Raw genomic sequence first — 14937 nt, forward strand, 5'->3', positions numbered from 1 at the left:
CTCGGCTCTTCACACGCGTGGTGGGGCGTGTCCGTGAAGCCGCTGCCGCCGCCATGACGGGTGTGGGCTGCCCTCACCCGCCCCCCTCGTGGGCGGGCTCCCCCCGAGCCCACCCGTGTGTCCTGGCACACGAGGCTGCAGGGAGGGTTACGGTGCCCCTGCAGCACTCCAGCTGCTGCCCCAGCCCCACTGTGGCCCCTCACCCCTCCTGGCGGAGTCTGTGGTGCCCACCCAGCCACTCCCTCACATCCCACTGGGGACCCTGAGGGGGTTAGAGGGGCGTCCCCGCAGGCCAGGCGGGGTGGGGACCCCACGGCCCCATGGTGACAGGGGGTCCCAGGGGCTTGGGCAGCCCCCCCAGATCCCCCCAGTTGTGCAGTGTGGCACATTAGGGGGGTTTGGGGGACCCCACTGCCACCACCGCGGCTTTCGGGGCGGGAGCCGGACCCCCGGAGCGGGTTGGCCCGTTCCCGGGGAGGGGATGCCCAGAATAGCTCCGCTATCCGATTCCCGCTGGAGGGGCCTCGTTCCCCCTAGGGGCTGACATTTGAGCCCGGCAGCGGCACAGACTGTCTGGACTTCCCGGAATCTCCCGGCACCGCCGTGGCCCCCCGGGACGAGCAGGGGATGGCGGGCGGGAGGCGCCGTGGGGGCGGTGGGCGGCGAGGGGGACCCCAGCAGCACACGGGGACCCCCCAGCCAGCCCCGCCGCCCGCACCCCTCCGCCCTGCAGCCCCCACGGCCCAGCCAGCAGGCGCTGCCCCCAAAGCCGGCCGCCCCAAGAAGGTCGTGGAGGAGCGGGCGGCGAGGGCTCCGGACGTGGACTCGCTGGGCTTCCAGGCCATGGACCGCAACGTGCCGGGGCTGTCCCACGTCATCCTAAAGAAGCTCAACATGGAGAGCTACGAGGACTACAAGTGAGTGAGCACTCATGGGTGCACGTTCCCCACCCTGCCCCGGCCAGGCCATCCCATGTGTCCCCTTACAGCTGGTGTGTCTCTCCTGGCTCATCCCACCCTCCCAGCCCAGCCCATATGTGGGCTCTGATGGGCTCCTGGGTGCACCACTCCAGGGATCCCAGCTCCCCATCCCCACCCAGGCCAGGATGCTCCTGGCTGGAGATAAAAATCCTGGCAGGCTCAGAGGCAGGACATCAGCCCCACTGTGGTTGCAGTGGGCTGGATCCTGTTCAACCCCCAACATATGCAGGTCTGCCATGGACGGGAGGAAGAGCGGCAGTGATTTCGGCATCCGGACCTACTTTGACATGTTCCAGAAGATGGAGGACACCTTCAAGTTTTGTGCTGAATGCAAGAAGCTCCCTGATGCCCTCCCTGACCCCAAAAGCCTCCGACGTTGCAAGAGGTATGGAAGGGATGGTCTGATGGCACAGGGATGGATCCATCCCTCGCTTCCAGCCCAGTGGCTGGAGTGCAGTGAGGGGTGTCTGGCCCCAGCACCCACCTTCAACCTGAGGGCACGCCCAAAACAGTGACGCAGCCCTGGGAGGGGGTGAGCCAGGCTCAGCAGGACAGATCCTGCCCCCTTCCCCATGGCTGGGCTTGCTGCCTGTCTGCCCAGGTGCCAAAACGTGTACTACTGTGGCGTGGCATGCCAGCGTGCCAACTGGCCACTGCACAAGAAGTTCTGCAAGAAGCTGAAGCTGGTGGCCCTGGATCGGTTGGTGGAGTGGCTCGTCTTCACAGGTTGGACACATCCCCCCCAGCCTGCCTGACCCCCATCCCGGGCTGCACAGGTCCCATGGTGGGATGCAGGGTCCCTCCCCCAGCCCCTCTCCTCTAGCACTCCTACAGCACAGGTGGGATGGGCAGCCTGAGCTGTGGGGCCACCACTGCGCCCTCCAGCCTTCTCCCTACCTCCAGGAGACATCCCCTTCCCCACGGAGACCTGGACAAAACCCGCCCGGGATGTGAAGGGCTGGGAGGACTGGTTCTCCATGCAGGAGCAGCTGGAGGAGAAGCTGGGTGCCATCGTGGCCGGGCGGTACATGACCCTGCTCTGGGCTAACGCTGGGAAGCCCCGGCCGGAGGACGGGGAGCTGCGCCAGTCCATCCGGCGCCTGGTCACCGACTTCCACTCACGGCCGCTCACCATCGGCCTGGGGCTGCGGCTTTTCGGCATCGACCCCCTTGCCAAGCCCCTCACCGTGCACGTGGTGGGGGCCTCCCACGTGGAGACCCTCAATACCCGGCCGACGGACTACGACGAGCTGACACGGATGTTTCCGGGGCACCAGGGCATGGAGATGGTGATGGTGGGTGTGGACGTGGTGGACGGACCCATCATGAGGCCACCCCTGGCCACGCCAGCGCCCCGGGGAAGGGTCTATCTCAGCAGCTACAAGGGGCTCTACCACGACTTCTGGGAAAGCCACGTGGAGACCAAGCTGGCTGCCCGTCCTGACCTGGTGGTGGGATTTCACCCAGGTGAGTGCCTGTGCTGTGAAGAGGCTGGACCCTCACACCTGGGAGCAGGACATCCCCGCAGGGCACAGGGTAGAGACTCGGGAACCACCCTGAGCACCCTGAAGCACCCAGGGCTGAGCCTGCAGGTGGCATGGGACATGCCCAGGGCTTTGCGGCGAGGTACAGTGGGCAGCTGCAGTGATCCACTGGGATGTGGCTGCCTCATCCCCTACCAGGCACTCATTGTCCTGCCTGTGTCACCCACCTGCTGGTCAGAGGGGTCCCTGCCAGTGCTTGGTGCTGTGCTCAGCGCAGGACCCAGAGTTTGGAGTGCCCCCTGTGCTGGTGGGGAGCCAGACCTCACCTTGCTGAGGGTTTCCAAACATTATCACCAGTACCACCATGTGCCCTGGGGTCCCTAGCATGGAGTGGGTGCAGTTGGAGATGGCTTTCCCCAGCTCCACACATCTGTCTCCCCATGTTCCCAGATGTCTCCCATGTCCCCAGTGTCCCACCATGTCCCCACCTGGCAGATGGACTCAAGGATCTCCATGTACCTCTCCTCCACCTGCCTCAGCTCCTGGAGGCAGCGCAGCCTCCAGTTCACCTCTGCCTTCTGTGGGGACAGGGGGACACAGCTGTGGGGCTGTGGTGGGATGGGAGGGGGGTGGAGCTCTCACTGCTGTGACCCCACAGGTTTCCACGCCTGCCCAGACCTGCTGGCAGGGTGGCTGCCCACCCTGCTGCTGCTGCGGGACTATGGCCTGCCCGTGCTCTTCACTGTGTACAGGTGAGCGCAGCCCCACAGCCCCACGGCCCCTGAACCGGCACAGCTGCCCGGTGACAGGCCTGTCCTCCACTCTCCCACAGCGAGCAGGAGCTGAAGGCCTCCCTGCAGATCCTCGTGGAGCTCGAGACACACATCGTGGGCTACGCCAGCAACCCCTTTGCCTCCCTGCGGCCCGAGCAGGTCTACTCCAGCCCCAACAAGGCGCCCGTCTACTGCAGCTCCCACTACATTGCCCTGCTGGGAGCAGAGGCGTCTGCTGTGCCAGGGGCCGAGGGGCTGGAGGATGATGATGATGGCTGGCAGGGAGGGGAGCCCAGTGCTGCTGCTGCTGTGGGTGGGGGCATCACCCCAGTGCTGGGCTGATCCCGCACAGTCAGCGCCGTCCTACCTGCCCTGCCCAGCTGCTCCCCAGCCCTCACTGCCCCATCTCAGGACCTCATCTCCCCATCCCAGGATCAGCGATCCAGCCATCCCTCACTGCATACATCCAGTCCTGGGGGAACGCAGCACCCTGGCACAGGCATGGCACCCCTCCACAGCACCAAATAAACCCCTGCCAGCAACCGGCCGCCGTGTCTCAAGCTTTATTTCCAAAAAGGCCGTTGTTTTCCCAAACAAAACGAGGGGCTGAGCCCACCCCAGCCCCCTCCCAGGCAGCCACAGCCTCTGGAGGGACAGTGAAGGGGACCCCGACTGTGGGACCAGCCGTGCACGGGGCTGTGCAGCCCCCAGGGTCCCGCAGGGAGCCCCAGCCCAGTGCCCTGTCACCTGTCACTGTCACCTGCACTGTGCTCTTGCATTGGTGCCTACCCTGCAGGGCACTGCTCCAGCCTGGCACTTCCTACCAGCCTGGCCACGGCCGGTGGGCACCAGTTGGCACCTCCCCACTGCTCTCCAGCCCCTGCAGACACCAGGGTGGGTGGGGCTGAAGGAACCGGCTCCTGCAGCACTGCCCGACACTGCCAGGGACCCACACGGGCCTGGTGTCCTCTCCTGGTGCAGCCAGCGGGTGTGGCACGGCAGCGGTGGCACTGACCTGCCTGGGCACCCACAATGGCTCAGGGAGGCCAGCACCCCCCCGGGGCTCCCAGCGCCCCGATGGCGGGTCCCTCCCTGGGGTCGGTGCCTGTCGGAGGGGCCGCGGTGGGCGGCAGAGCTGGCACAGTCCAGCACGGTGTGGCACTGCCAGCATCACTCGGCGCCAGTGCGCTCCCGCAGCGCAGGCAGCGTCAGGGTCTCCGGCGCCGACTTCTTCCGCGGGCGAGTCTTGGGGGGAGCGAGGAACTCGGGGGCCTCGTCGCTGAGGGGGGTGGAGGGGGCGCTGGCAGGGGCCGAGTGCGTGGCCGTCGGCTGCCCCACCTCGCTGACCGAGATGGCAGGTGCCACCAGGCCGATGAGCTCGTTGGTGGCCTCCTGCGTCTCCTGCTCGTAGCGCCGCACGTCCTCCATCGTCATCCCTGCTGAGCACAGCCGGGCTTGGGGCCGCTCGGCACGGCCGCGTCCTGCACCCCTCATCCCGGGGCAGCCTGCGCCCTGCACCTCGGCTCCCCGCTGAGCTGGGGGATGGCAAGGGGACGGGCTGGGGACAAGGGCACAGGCAGGGAAGGGGAAGCCGGACAGCGCAGCCAGCCGCCCGCTCCGGCACCAGCCCAGCCAGCAGCGGGGAAGGGATGGACAGGCAGCGCAGGCAGGGGACACGTGGGGAGGGCAGCCAGGAGGGGGGACCCTCTGCCGCGGGGTGCAGGGGGGGCACAAGCTCCCCTGCCTGCACCTGCCCGCAGGCAGCGTGGCGGGGTCTGGAGTGTCCGGCCCTGGCAGGCAGCGGGAGTTAGGGGTGCTGGCTCCCCAGCTTTTGGTTTGTGGCCACTTGCATCTGAGTCTCGAAGGCCCGGACCTCTTCCAGGGACATGTCTGGAAGGCAGAGAGCCACTCACCAGGGCGGCCCTGCTTCCCGCCGGCACCCGCCACTGGCTGTCACCAAACCCGGGGCTCCCATCCCTGTGTCTGTGCTTGGCAGCGCCTGCAGTGAGTGTTCCTGCCAGACAGGGAGGGGTGCAGGCAGTGCAGGCAGCAGGCTGGGCCCCCTCTCCCTGTCCCCCCCAGGTGTGCAGCAGAGCAGGCAGCATGCAGGGTGCAGGCAGGGGTGAGGGCAAGGGGAGTGGAACAGAGCAGGCAGAGCAGGCAGTGCAGGCAGCAGGGGAGCTGGAGGAAGACTGGGAGCTGCCAATGGGGTTAGTGGCATCAGCAGTTAGACCTGCAGCCCCCTCCCAGCACGGGGACCGTGTGCCCCCTCCCCATCAGCACCAGGGTGACCCCACAGACTCACCGCACCACTCGTCCACCCAGGCGAACGCCTGCCGGTGCCCGATCAGCAGGATGTCCCGGATCACCTGCACCGCACCAGGGGGGTCAGCACCCTGTCACTGTCCCCACAACATCCGCCCAGCCCAGCTTGGATGCCCCTCACCTTGTGCACAAACTGCTCCACCCGCGTCTGCAGCCCCCACACCTCGAACTTGACGCTCACCAGTTTGTAGGAGCACATGATGGGCTTGGTGTGCTGGCGCCAGCCCTCCCGCAGCGGCCCCCGGCCCGTCTTGGCTGAGCTGAAGAATCGGGGGTCCTGGGGGGATCAGGCAGAGCAGGGCCATGAGCCCCCCCAGGACAGAGGGGTGGCCCCAGGGAGCCCCCTTGTCCCCGACCGTGGTACCTCCAGGCTGCGGTAGTAGCGCTCGGGGATCTCGTCGAAGGCAATGTCCAGGAAAGAGACCTCGTGGTCGCCCAGGATTTTGTCACTGTGGAAGATCTGGGAAGGGGAGGGAAGGTGAGTGACATGGACCACATGGCCCCTGTGATGAGTTTGCCAGGACTCAGCTGTGGTGCACACTCACGTTCTCACTGTCCCCGCAGTTGTCCTCGTACTTGGTCTCGATGTAGATGGAGAATTTGGGCAGGAAGGAGCACTGCAGGGAGTGGCTGTCAGCTGGTCCCCAAGGGATGCCTGTTCTGAAGGACACCCACTCCCAGGGACACCTACCCAAGGGACGCCCATCCCCAAGTACACCTATCCTGAGGGACACCCATCCAAAGGACACCCTGCCCCAAGGGACATCCAGATCAAGGGACACCCAGCCCAAGGGACACCCGCCTCCAAGGATGACCATCCTCAAGGGATGCCCATCCCCGAGGACATGCACCCCAGGAACACCCAATCCTAAGTGACACCCACCCCAAGGGATCTCCAGACCCAGGGACACCCATCCCCAAAGACACTCACCTCAAGGGACACCCACCTCAGGGACACCCGGCCCCAAGGGACTCCCACCCCCAGGGGACACTCAGCCCCAAGAGATGCCCAGTCCCAAGGACGCCCAATCCTAAGGGACACCCATCCTCAAGGGACAACCCACCCCAAGGGGGATGCCCACCCCAGTGCTCCATCCCCAGCCATGCCAGGTGCTGGGGAAGGGGTCAGGTCCCCCTGTGCCACCTCTTACCGTGTACTCTGCAGGGACACCGTGGCACATCAGCATTGTGGGGTGGCATGACCGGGTGGCACCATGGGGGAGAGGGGGAGCAGTGAGACCAGGGGCAGAGGCCATGGCCAGGCTCCTGGCAGCCCATGGCCCCTGCTGGGGAGGGACAGGGTTCCCAGTGGTGCCCACCCCCATGCCCTTGCCGGGGCTCACCGGTGATGGTGTAGGGGTAGTAGTTCCAGGCCTTCTCAGTGATGTAGAAGATTCGGGGGGTCACTGCCCGTGCCCAGCTCGGCAGTTTGCTGCAGGGGACCATGGGGAGAGGACCCCCTCAGGGCAGGACATGGCTGGTGCCACCCAGCCCCACACCACCAAACACAGCCTGGCTCTGGGACCCCCATTTCCTCCCCAGGACACTCACCTCCACCTCAGATCCTCCCCATGCAACCTCACCTCCACCCCAGGATTCCCTCACCTGCACCCCATCACTGCCCAGGAACACCTGCCGTCTCCCCAGGACCCTCATCTCTACCCCAGGCCCCCAGAGACCCTCACCTGCACCCTAGGACCTCATGTGCACCCCCAAACCCTTCCCAGAGACCCCCATTACCTCCTCGGGCCCCTCATTCTGCCCTAGCTCCCTCCATGCACCTTCACCCCCCCCAGGATCCCCCTAGGGATGCTCACCTGTACCCCATCACCCCAGGGACACCGAGCACCTCCTCCGGACCCACATCTGCACCTCAGGACACTTTCACCTCCCAAAGACTGTCACTACTACCCCAGCACCCCCCCCTCAGAGACCCCTTGTCACCTCCCCAGCACCATCACCTCCACCCCAGGGCCCCCTCAGGGATCCATGCCAACTCCCCAGGACCCTCAATCTCCATTCCAAGACTCTCATCTCCTCCCCAGTGCCCCCATCCTCTCCCCAAAACCACCTCCCTCTCCCCAGCCCCTTGTCCCCACCCCAAGAGACCCCCACTCCTCTTCCTGCACTGTCACTCCTTCCCCAGGACCCCTCCACCTCCTCAGGGCCAGGAGCCCAGGGTGGTCCCATCCCCCTCCCATCACCCTGGGCAGGAGCAGGCCCCCAGAGGAGCCAGGAGGTGAGTTTTGATTAATTTTCAGGCGTTATAAGTACCTGCCCCGATAGGGGAATCGTGAATGAGGCAGCTAAAAATAACCTGTCTCACGCCAGTGGCTCCCTGTCAGGAGCAGGCACTGGGGGGGACATGAGGACAGCAGTGCCAGGCGCCAGCCCCACAGGCACCTGGGGCTGTGTCGGGGACATGGGGACACCTCCAGGGCCTGGGCATTGCTGAGCCCCTCACCCAGGCACCTACTGGTACCTGAGAGGGGTGACCAGCAGAGAGGAGTGGATGTCCTGAGATGGGTGTGCCCCAGAAGAAGGGTGCAGCCCACCAGAGGAGGGGTGCACCCCAAGGAAGATGGGTGCACTGCTATGAAGATGGGTGCACCCTGGTCAATAACCCCCAAGGACGAGTGCAGCCCCTGAAGGTGGTATATGCCTGGGAGATGGGTACAGCCCAGGTGACAAGTGCAGCCCCCCAAGAGAAGTGCACCCCAGGAGATGGGTACACCCTGGGAGTTAGGTGCACCCCCCAAAGTTGGGTGCAGGTCTCAAAGATGGGTGCATTCCAGGACTTGGGGGCACCCCTGGGAGATGATGGCAGCACCCCTGGGAGATGTGTGCAGCCACATTGCAGGCTGTCCAGGACTCAGAAAGGATGTTCTTCAGGAATTTTGTAGGGAAGACTGGCTCCCTGCTCCAGTGCCCACCCAGCACCCCTCGGCGGAGGCGCCGGCTCACCTGGAGAGGTGGACACGCTTCTCAGTGAACTGGCCAGGGCCGTGGACGGGGTCCTCGTGGGGCTCGTTCTTCACCACCTCCACGCCCTCGCCCTTCTCGCTCTCCTGGTGGCTGTGCTTGCTGATGGTGTAGAGCTGCCCCACACGGTACTGCAACCACAATGCCTGGCCTCAGTGCCAGCGGCCCCGCTGACCACCCGGCACAGCCACGCTGCCCAGAGGGGAAGCTGAGGCGTGGAGCAAGAGGTGGCAGAGCCTGAGCCCTGCAGTGGACAGGGGGTTCCTGGGGCACCCTCTTTGACCCCCACATCCCTGGGCTGCTTCAGCACCTGTGTCCTGCTCTCCCAGCTCAGCAAACCACCTGGGAGCCAGGGAAAACTGTATCTATATGACATATGTGGGTATGGATATCTCATCTATATAATGATATGTGTGTTTGGTGATGCAGTCGCTCGATAAGGGTTTGATTGTTCCACTGAAGATCCCATCCATCACCCCAACGCCAGCGCGATCTTATCACCCCCTCTGCCTAAATTAAAACCTTCCCCACATGCCAACAGCAAAACAGTGTCCAGGGAGGGTTGGTACTGTCCAGGGTGGGCACTGCTGCAGCTCCTTGCCCCCCAAATGTCCCTGTCAGCTCCAGATGCTCACGAGAGACCTTTGGCCAGGGATGGTCCAGCTGTCCACACTGTTTGCCGATGGGATTCGGGGTCCCTGCTGAAGCAGGGATTGAGCCTGCGCTCCCTGTTGGAGCAGCTGCAGTGCCATGGGTATCCAAAACCCCAGTGCCCTCTGCCTGTTGACTCATCCCGTGGTCCTGGGACTTCCCAGGTGCTGCTGTTGGGCTCTGTGCTCCCACATCACTGTGCCCAGGGATGGGATGTTCCCCCTGCCTGCACCCCAAATTACAGCTCAGCCCTCGCATGGAACATCCTGAGCCCAGCGTTACCAAAGCACACACCGGTCCCTGCCACGAGCTGTGCCACGGGACAGCAAAGGGGGTCACTTTGTCCCTCTCAGGGCAGGAACCTGATCTCCTGGCGCTGCATTCCTGTGGGTACAGGACCACCACCCACAGCCCCCTCCATACTGACACTCACGAGACACCCCTGTTCCTGCCAGCCCCGGTCCCGGTGCCCCCCGCTTACCTCCTCGGTGGTGAGCGGCATGCAGATGCGGTACTCTTTGATGAGCATGGTGACACGGGCACGGCGGGCACGGCGGGGGTCAGGCGGAGGCGCCGGCGGGGGCACAGCTCATGCTGGAGGGACGCGGGGGACGCGGTGACCGGGAGCGCGGGGGACGCGCCGCTGCCTCCCACGCTCCCATCCCATCACCCCACGCTCGAAGCGGCCGCCCCGCTCCCGGTGACTTCACGAGCCGTTGCCATGGCAGTAGCGTGAGGTCACCCGTGCGAGGAGCAGCCTGGGTCTACCCAGCCGGGGACACCCCGGTACCCCAAAACCCTCCCGCCGTTAACCCTTGCCCTGCCTGGCAGAAGCCAGTGCCTTGGAGCACACGCGTCCCCCCAAAATACTGTGCCATCCCTTCGGGGTGCCACGTCCCCACCCGACTGCAGTGGGCAGCACAGCGAGAGGGTCGCAGGGACACGGGGATGGGGTCAGACCTGCCCGATGCTCCTGGGGACCCCTCTCTGGGCACCCACAGTCTACCGTGCCCTGAAGAGCTGCTCTCGGGGAGCACTCCTGGTCACCCTGGTGCCGGACATCCCTTCTCTGGGCAGGAGTTGAATCCCCTTCCCGAGGTTGTCCCCCAACACCCGTCCTGGCCAGCACCCGTCACAGCTAGCACCCACCGCGGGGCTGGGGATGCTCAGGGTGAGTAACGGGGCAGCCCAGGGGGTTCCCGGCCCTGGCCCCCAGTTCCACAGGACAGGGAGGGGACGTAAGTCACCCTGAAAGTCACCCTGAATGGGGTATCAGGCCTTGGAGGGGGCAGGGGTCTTGTCTGCGGGCAGCTTGTCCAACTGGGGACACAGAGAGATCCCTGGGGGGACAGGGGCAGAGGGGGACACAAAGCCATCCTTGGGGGCACTGGGGAACACGGGAGTGTTCCTGGGGCTACAGAGGCATTTGGGGACACAGGGGCATCCCTAGGGGACACAGGGACACCTTGCTAACAGGGTTAGTGGCAGACTGAGGGAAGCCGAAAGCCTCGCCGGGGGGTCCCGGTACCGGAGGCAGAGGCAGCCCCGGCATGAGGGAAGGGACACGCCGAGGACCCACCGGAGCACGGCGTCCCGCGACCCATCCCGGTACCGGGGCAGCTCAGACCGGCCCGAGGGGCTGGGGCCGCCCACGGTGGGGGGAAAAGTGGGAGCCCCCCAGGCCGGGCTCCGCCGCCCCTTCCCCACCGCTCCCCCGGCCGCCTCCCCCGCGGGGTCGGGGTCCCGCCGCCCCCGCCGCCCGCACTCACCGGCCCGCGGCGGTGCCCGCTCCCCGCCGTGCCCCGGCCGTCCCGAGCCGTGCGCAGGAACGAGCCGCCCCCCGCACCGCCCCCCGCGCCGCGGCACACCGACCCCTAGGGGGAGGAATGCACCGCACCGGCACCGCACCGGCACCGGCACTGCACTGGCACCGGCACCGCGCTGGCACCGGCACCGGCACCGCACCGGCACCGCGCTGGCACCGGCACCGGCACCGCACCGGCACCGCACTGGCACCGGCACCGCACCGGCACCGCACCGGCACCGGCACTGCACTGGCACCGGCACCGCAGCGGGACCCTACGGGCACCACACCGGCACCTCAGCGGCACCGGCATCGCATGGCACCGGCGTTGCACCGGCAGTGGCAGTGCACCGGCGCTGTCACCGGCACAACACTGCACCGCACCACGCTGGCACCGGCACTGCACCGCAGTGACAGCAGCACCAGCACTGGCACTGCACTGGCAATGGCACCGCACCGGCACCGCGGCCCCATGGCACGGCACCGAGAGGCCCTCTGGCACGGCATGGCACAGCACCGGGGCTCCCGTGGCACAGCACAGACCGGCACTGGGGCACACCTGGCAAGGCACAGCACAGCACTGCACCACGGCTTCCTGCACCCACTCAGGTCCTCCCAGAGACCCTCAACACCCACTCTGTGCCACAGCTGGGAGGTGCCCTGGGGTCCCATCAAGGCACTGAGCCCCGACGGGGCTCCTGGGCTGGACTCCCACTGGGAACTCCCCAGATCTCCTCCAGCCACTCACCTGCACCCCACTGCCAGCCCAGCCCCTGCCCCCTCAGTCCCTCCACACCCCACCTGCCAGCACTGCCCGTGTGCCACCCCCAGCCAAACGTGTTACTGGCACAACTCATCACCAGCCATACCACTGCTTCCCCATGCTTCCCAGCTTCCCCGCGCTTCCCAGCCTCCTTCCTCTGGGAATTTCCATCATCTTGGGCATCATCAATATCCACACTCAGGTGCTGCACCAGGCTGCGCCTCTCCACTGCCATTTTCCTGTTATTTCCCCCCAAAATTCTGCCGTTCCCTCCAGCCCCGCTGCCTGGGGTGCAGGGGAGCAGCCCATCGTGCCACAGTGATGGCCACTGTGGGGACATGGACCGGGTAATGGGGACACCCACCAGGCCACTCTGCATCGCTGTCTCTGAAGGTGCTGTGACCCCACAGTGCAGTGGCCCTGGCAAAGAGCATGGAGGTCCCACCTGCCCAGGCACCAGGGCACCCATGGGCTCTTTTGTGGTGGCTGGTTTTTGCCATCTCCTGATGGTGGGGACCCTACTCTGTGTCACCCTGAGAGCCCCAAGGCAGGAGTGATGGACCCTGACATGGCTCTGGCAGTCCCGAGGCAGCAGTGATGGCCCCGGGCTGTGGCCAGGGCAAGCAGTGGCATAAGGAACAGCGTGGGGACAGTGGCCCCAAAACCTTCCGGGGTGCCCCATGGGCACCCATCCCACATCCGGGAGCACAGTGCCAGGAACTCTGCCTGCGGGCACGCCTTCCCCTGCCTTCACTGCACTGTTGCCTCTTCTCAGCCTGCAGTGCCACCATCCCCCTGGTGACATGTGTCAGTACCACCAGCTCTGATGGCACTGGGTGACAGCCACCCCTCTGCCCCGTTTTCCCCCAGGGAGGGGGAGTTTACCCCCAAAGGGTAAACAGCAGGCACAGGGCTCCTGCCCACGTGGCTGGGACCAAACCCAGCAGGGCTCCAGCTGGGGTGACTGTGGCAGTGACAAGGACCCCGTAGTGCTGGTGACAAGAACCTGGCAGGCTCTCAGAACCCCCCCAGCAGCCACATTCCTCCTGAACCTGTTTGACAGGGCCCCGTGCAGGTGCCAAGGAAAAGGCATCCGGGTTGGGCTTTTCCTGGTCATGCCCTGCTTCACTCTGGTGCCAAGTCAACAAGGAGGAGAAGGAGTATTTGCTGAAGCCTGGTGCCCTCCCACACTTCTGCTGCTGTCCCCCAGAGTCACCCGTGGCCCCAAATGCTGCTGGTGCCCCACAGTTTCTCACCCCCCTGGGAGGATCCTGAAGAAAATTGAGAAGGGGAAGAAAGAGGAGGCAGAAACAAGTGAAAAATTACCCAATTTAATCCCAAAGCCCCCCCAAGATCCAGGGTTTCAGTAGTCCCCTGTGGCCCCCCAGCCCCCTACCTGTGCAGCCCACAGGGCCCCCGTCTGAGCACACCCCAGGAGTGCCTCACAGCTCTGCTTTGGCGCAGGGAGAAGGAGCTTTCCAAGGCATCCAGCCTCTTCCTCCGCTCCACCGGCATCCCCACGCTGGGACCCAGCCCTCAACCCAGTCCTCACCCCACCCAGAGCCCTTAGGAAGGTGTCCTGATGAAGACCATCCTGCTGGAGTAGACCAGGTCCACCAAGTAGGCGATGAGGTTGAAGATGGTGAGGAAGGTGACCCCCAGGTGCTTGTCCCACGGGCAGCCCCTGCCGCAGTCACTGGGACGGCCCTTTCCCTTGAAGCTGTAGAGGGGCCAGAGGACGGTGGCAGTGATGTACATCAGCAGGGCCAGGAAGCTGTACCCCACCAGCACCTTGTCCAGCGGGCAGGGAATGTAGGCGAGGCACCGGCCGATGGTGAAGATGATGATGAGGAGGGTGAAGATGAAGCAGATGGAGTAGACAGCCACACACCACATCAGGCCGGGTTCCTTATTGTATTCATCCAGCAAGGAGAAGATAAGACAAGCCACGTAGGCTTCGAAGACCTTGAGGAGCCCAGGCACAGTGGAGAGGAAGCTGCTGATGTCCCCGGGCTTGGCACGGGTCAGTCCCACCTCGACGGCGTAGGCGAGGAAGCAGAGGAAGGAGGTGGTGGTGGCCACGGCCTGCCGGGCACACTTGTTGCTGCTGCAGGGGCTGCTGATGAAGGTGACAGGGAAGACCACCGAGGTGGTGAAGACCATCAGCACCGCCAGCATGGAGAAAGCCGAGGTGAAATCATCCCAGGAGAGTGGCAGCATGGGGTAGAGCTCCAGCAGCTCCAGCAGCAGCACCAGCAGCGTCACGATGAAGCAGAAGCACCAGGTGAACATGCACCACGTCCCAAAGGGACCCCCGAAGTTCCCCGTGGAGGCCACCAGGCTGAAGGTGAGGCAGGACAGCACGACGGCGCAGAGCCGGGCGATGCCCACCCAGGAGGTGAGGGCGAGCAGGTTCACCCCCGCCATGGTCCCGCCGGCGCTCCCGGCCACGCCGCACGCCCCAGAACCGGTGCTGCCGGCAGCCGCTCTTATCTGGGTGCTGGGGCTGAGGGGTGGGGCACAGGGCAGGGAGCTGCCAGCCCCTCCAAGCCACTTGTGCTGAGGACCCCCAGCTGCTGCCACCAGCACCGCGCACGGCCGGCCCGGTGGCTGCTGGGGGCTGGCGGCCACGCCGGCGGGTGGATCATTAACGCGGGGCCGGGCAAAGGGTGCCGGTGCTGGCGGTGATGCCGAGCCCCACGGCGGGGCTGGGGCAGGCAGGAAACACCCTGTGCCACCGTCCTGGCACCATGCCCCAGCCCTGCCCACAGCAGGAGGCACAAAGGGGCCTTTCATGCACCCCAGGAGTACTGGGGGGACCACCTGGACACCCCATCCCCACAGAGTGCCAGGGTTGGATGCCAGCGGGGCAGCACCCACTGGGCCCACCTGAAGGGGTTGGGGGCTGAACCCTCTGGCAGGGGGGTGCCACAGCTGGGTGTAGCCCCCTCACACCCTTGCAGGCGACACATCCACACCCCTCTGACACCTCCACACACCTCTGGCACCTCCACACCCCTGCTGGCACCTCCACAACCTGATAAGTGGCTCAAAGTCCACCTGTGCCAGCTGCTATCGCAGGGCAGGACGGGTGAGGTGACCATGGGGAGGGCACGCACACCCTGCCCACCCCAGCACACCCCACGGGCAGCACCCCCACCTGCCCAGGGTGCCT

At 65.6% G+C, this 14937-nt stretch overlaps 3 protein-coding genes across 4 annotated transcripts; 1 reads left to right on the plus strand and 2 right to left on the minus strand.

Moving 5' to 3' along the window:
* Positions 1–83: 83 nt before the first annotated feature.
* Positions 84–3784, plus strand: MSS51 (MSS51 mitochondrial translational activator). Its single transcript, XM_064672544.1, has 6 exons — positions 84–917; positions 1210–1365; positions 1582–1706; positions 1884–2447; positions 3123–3216; positions 3297–3784. The coding sequence occupies exons 1-6, from the start codon at positions 628–630 to the stop codon at positions 3577–3579; spliced, it is 1512 nt and encodes a 503-aa protein (XP_064528614.1). The 5' UTR covers positions 84–627; the 3' UTR covers positions 3580–3784.
* On the minus strand, positions 3785–11067 carry LOC135422926 (cytoplasmic phosphatidylinositol transfer protein 1-like). 2 transcript variants are annotated; one of them, XM_064672555.1, is made up of 10 exons: positions 10965–11066; positions 9677–9789; positions 8527–8675; positions 6906–6994; positions 6714–6721; positions 6108–6179; positions 5927–6022; positions 5684–5839; positions 5543–5606; positions 3785–4673 (listed from the first exon to the last, which is right to left on the minus strand). In XM_064672555.1, the coding sequence occupies exons 2-10, from the start codon at positions 9722–9724 to the stop codon at positions 4408–4410; spliced, it is 948 nt and encodes a 315-aa protein (XP_064528625.1). In that variant the 5' UTR covers positions 9725–9789; positions 10965–11066; the 3' UTR covers positions 3785–4407. The 2 variants fall into 2 exon arrangements, with proteins under 2 accessions (XP_064528625.1, XP_064528627.1); XM_064672557.1 differs by lacking the exon at positions 3785–4673 and adding an exon at positions 4680–5127 and having other exon boundaries at positions 10965–11067.
* A 2010-nt stretch (positions 11068–13077) lies between these two features.
* LOC135422927 (myeloid-associated differentiation marker homolog) lies at positions 13078–14887 on the minus strand. Its single transcript, XM_064672558.1, has one exon. It carries the CDS (start codon positions 14556–14558, stop codon positions 13329–13331), a length of 1230 nt encoding a protein of 409 aa, XP_064528628.1. The 5' UTR covers positions 14559–14887; the 3' UTR covers positions 13078–13328.
* Positions 14888–14937: the final 50 nt, after the last annotated feature.

The sequence above is a fragment of the Pseudopipra pipra genome, chromosome 16 (assembly GCF_036250125.1).
Source record: "Pseudopipra pipra isolate bDixPip1 chromosome 16, bDixPip1.hap1, whole genome shotgun sequence".
Taxonomy (NCBI): Eukaryota; Metazoa; Chordata; class Aves; order Passeriformes; family Pipridae; genus Pseudopipra; species Pseudopipra pipra.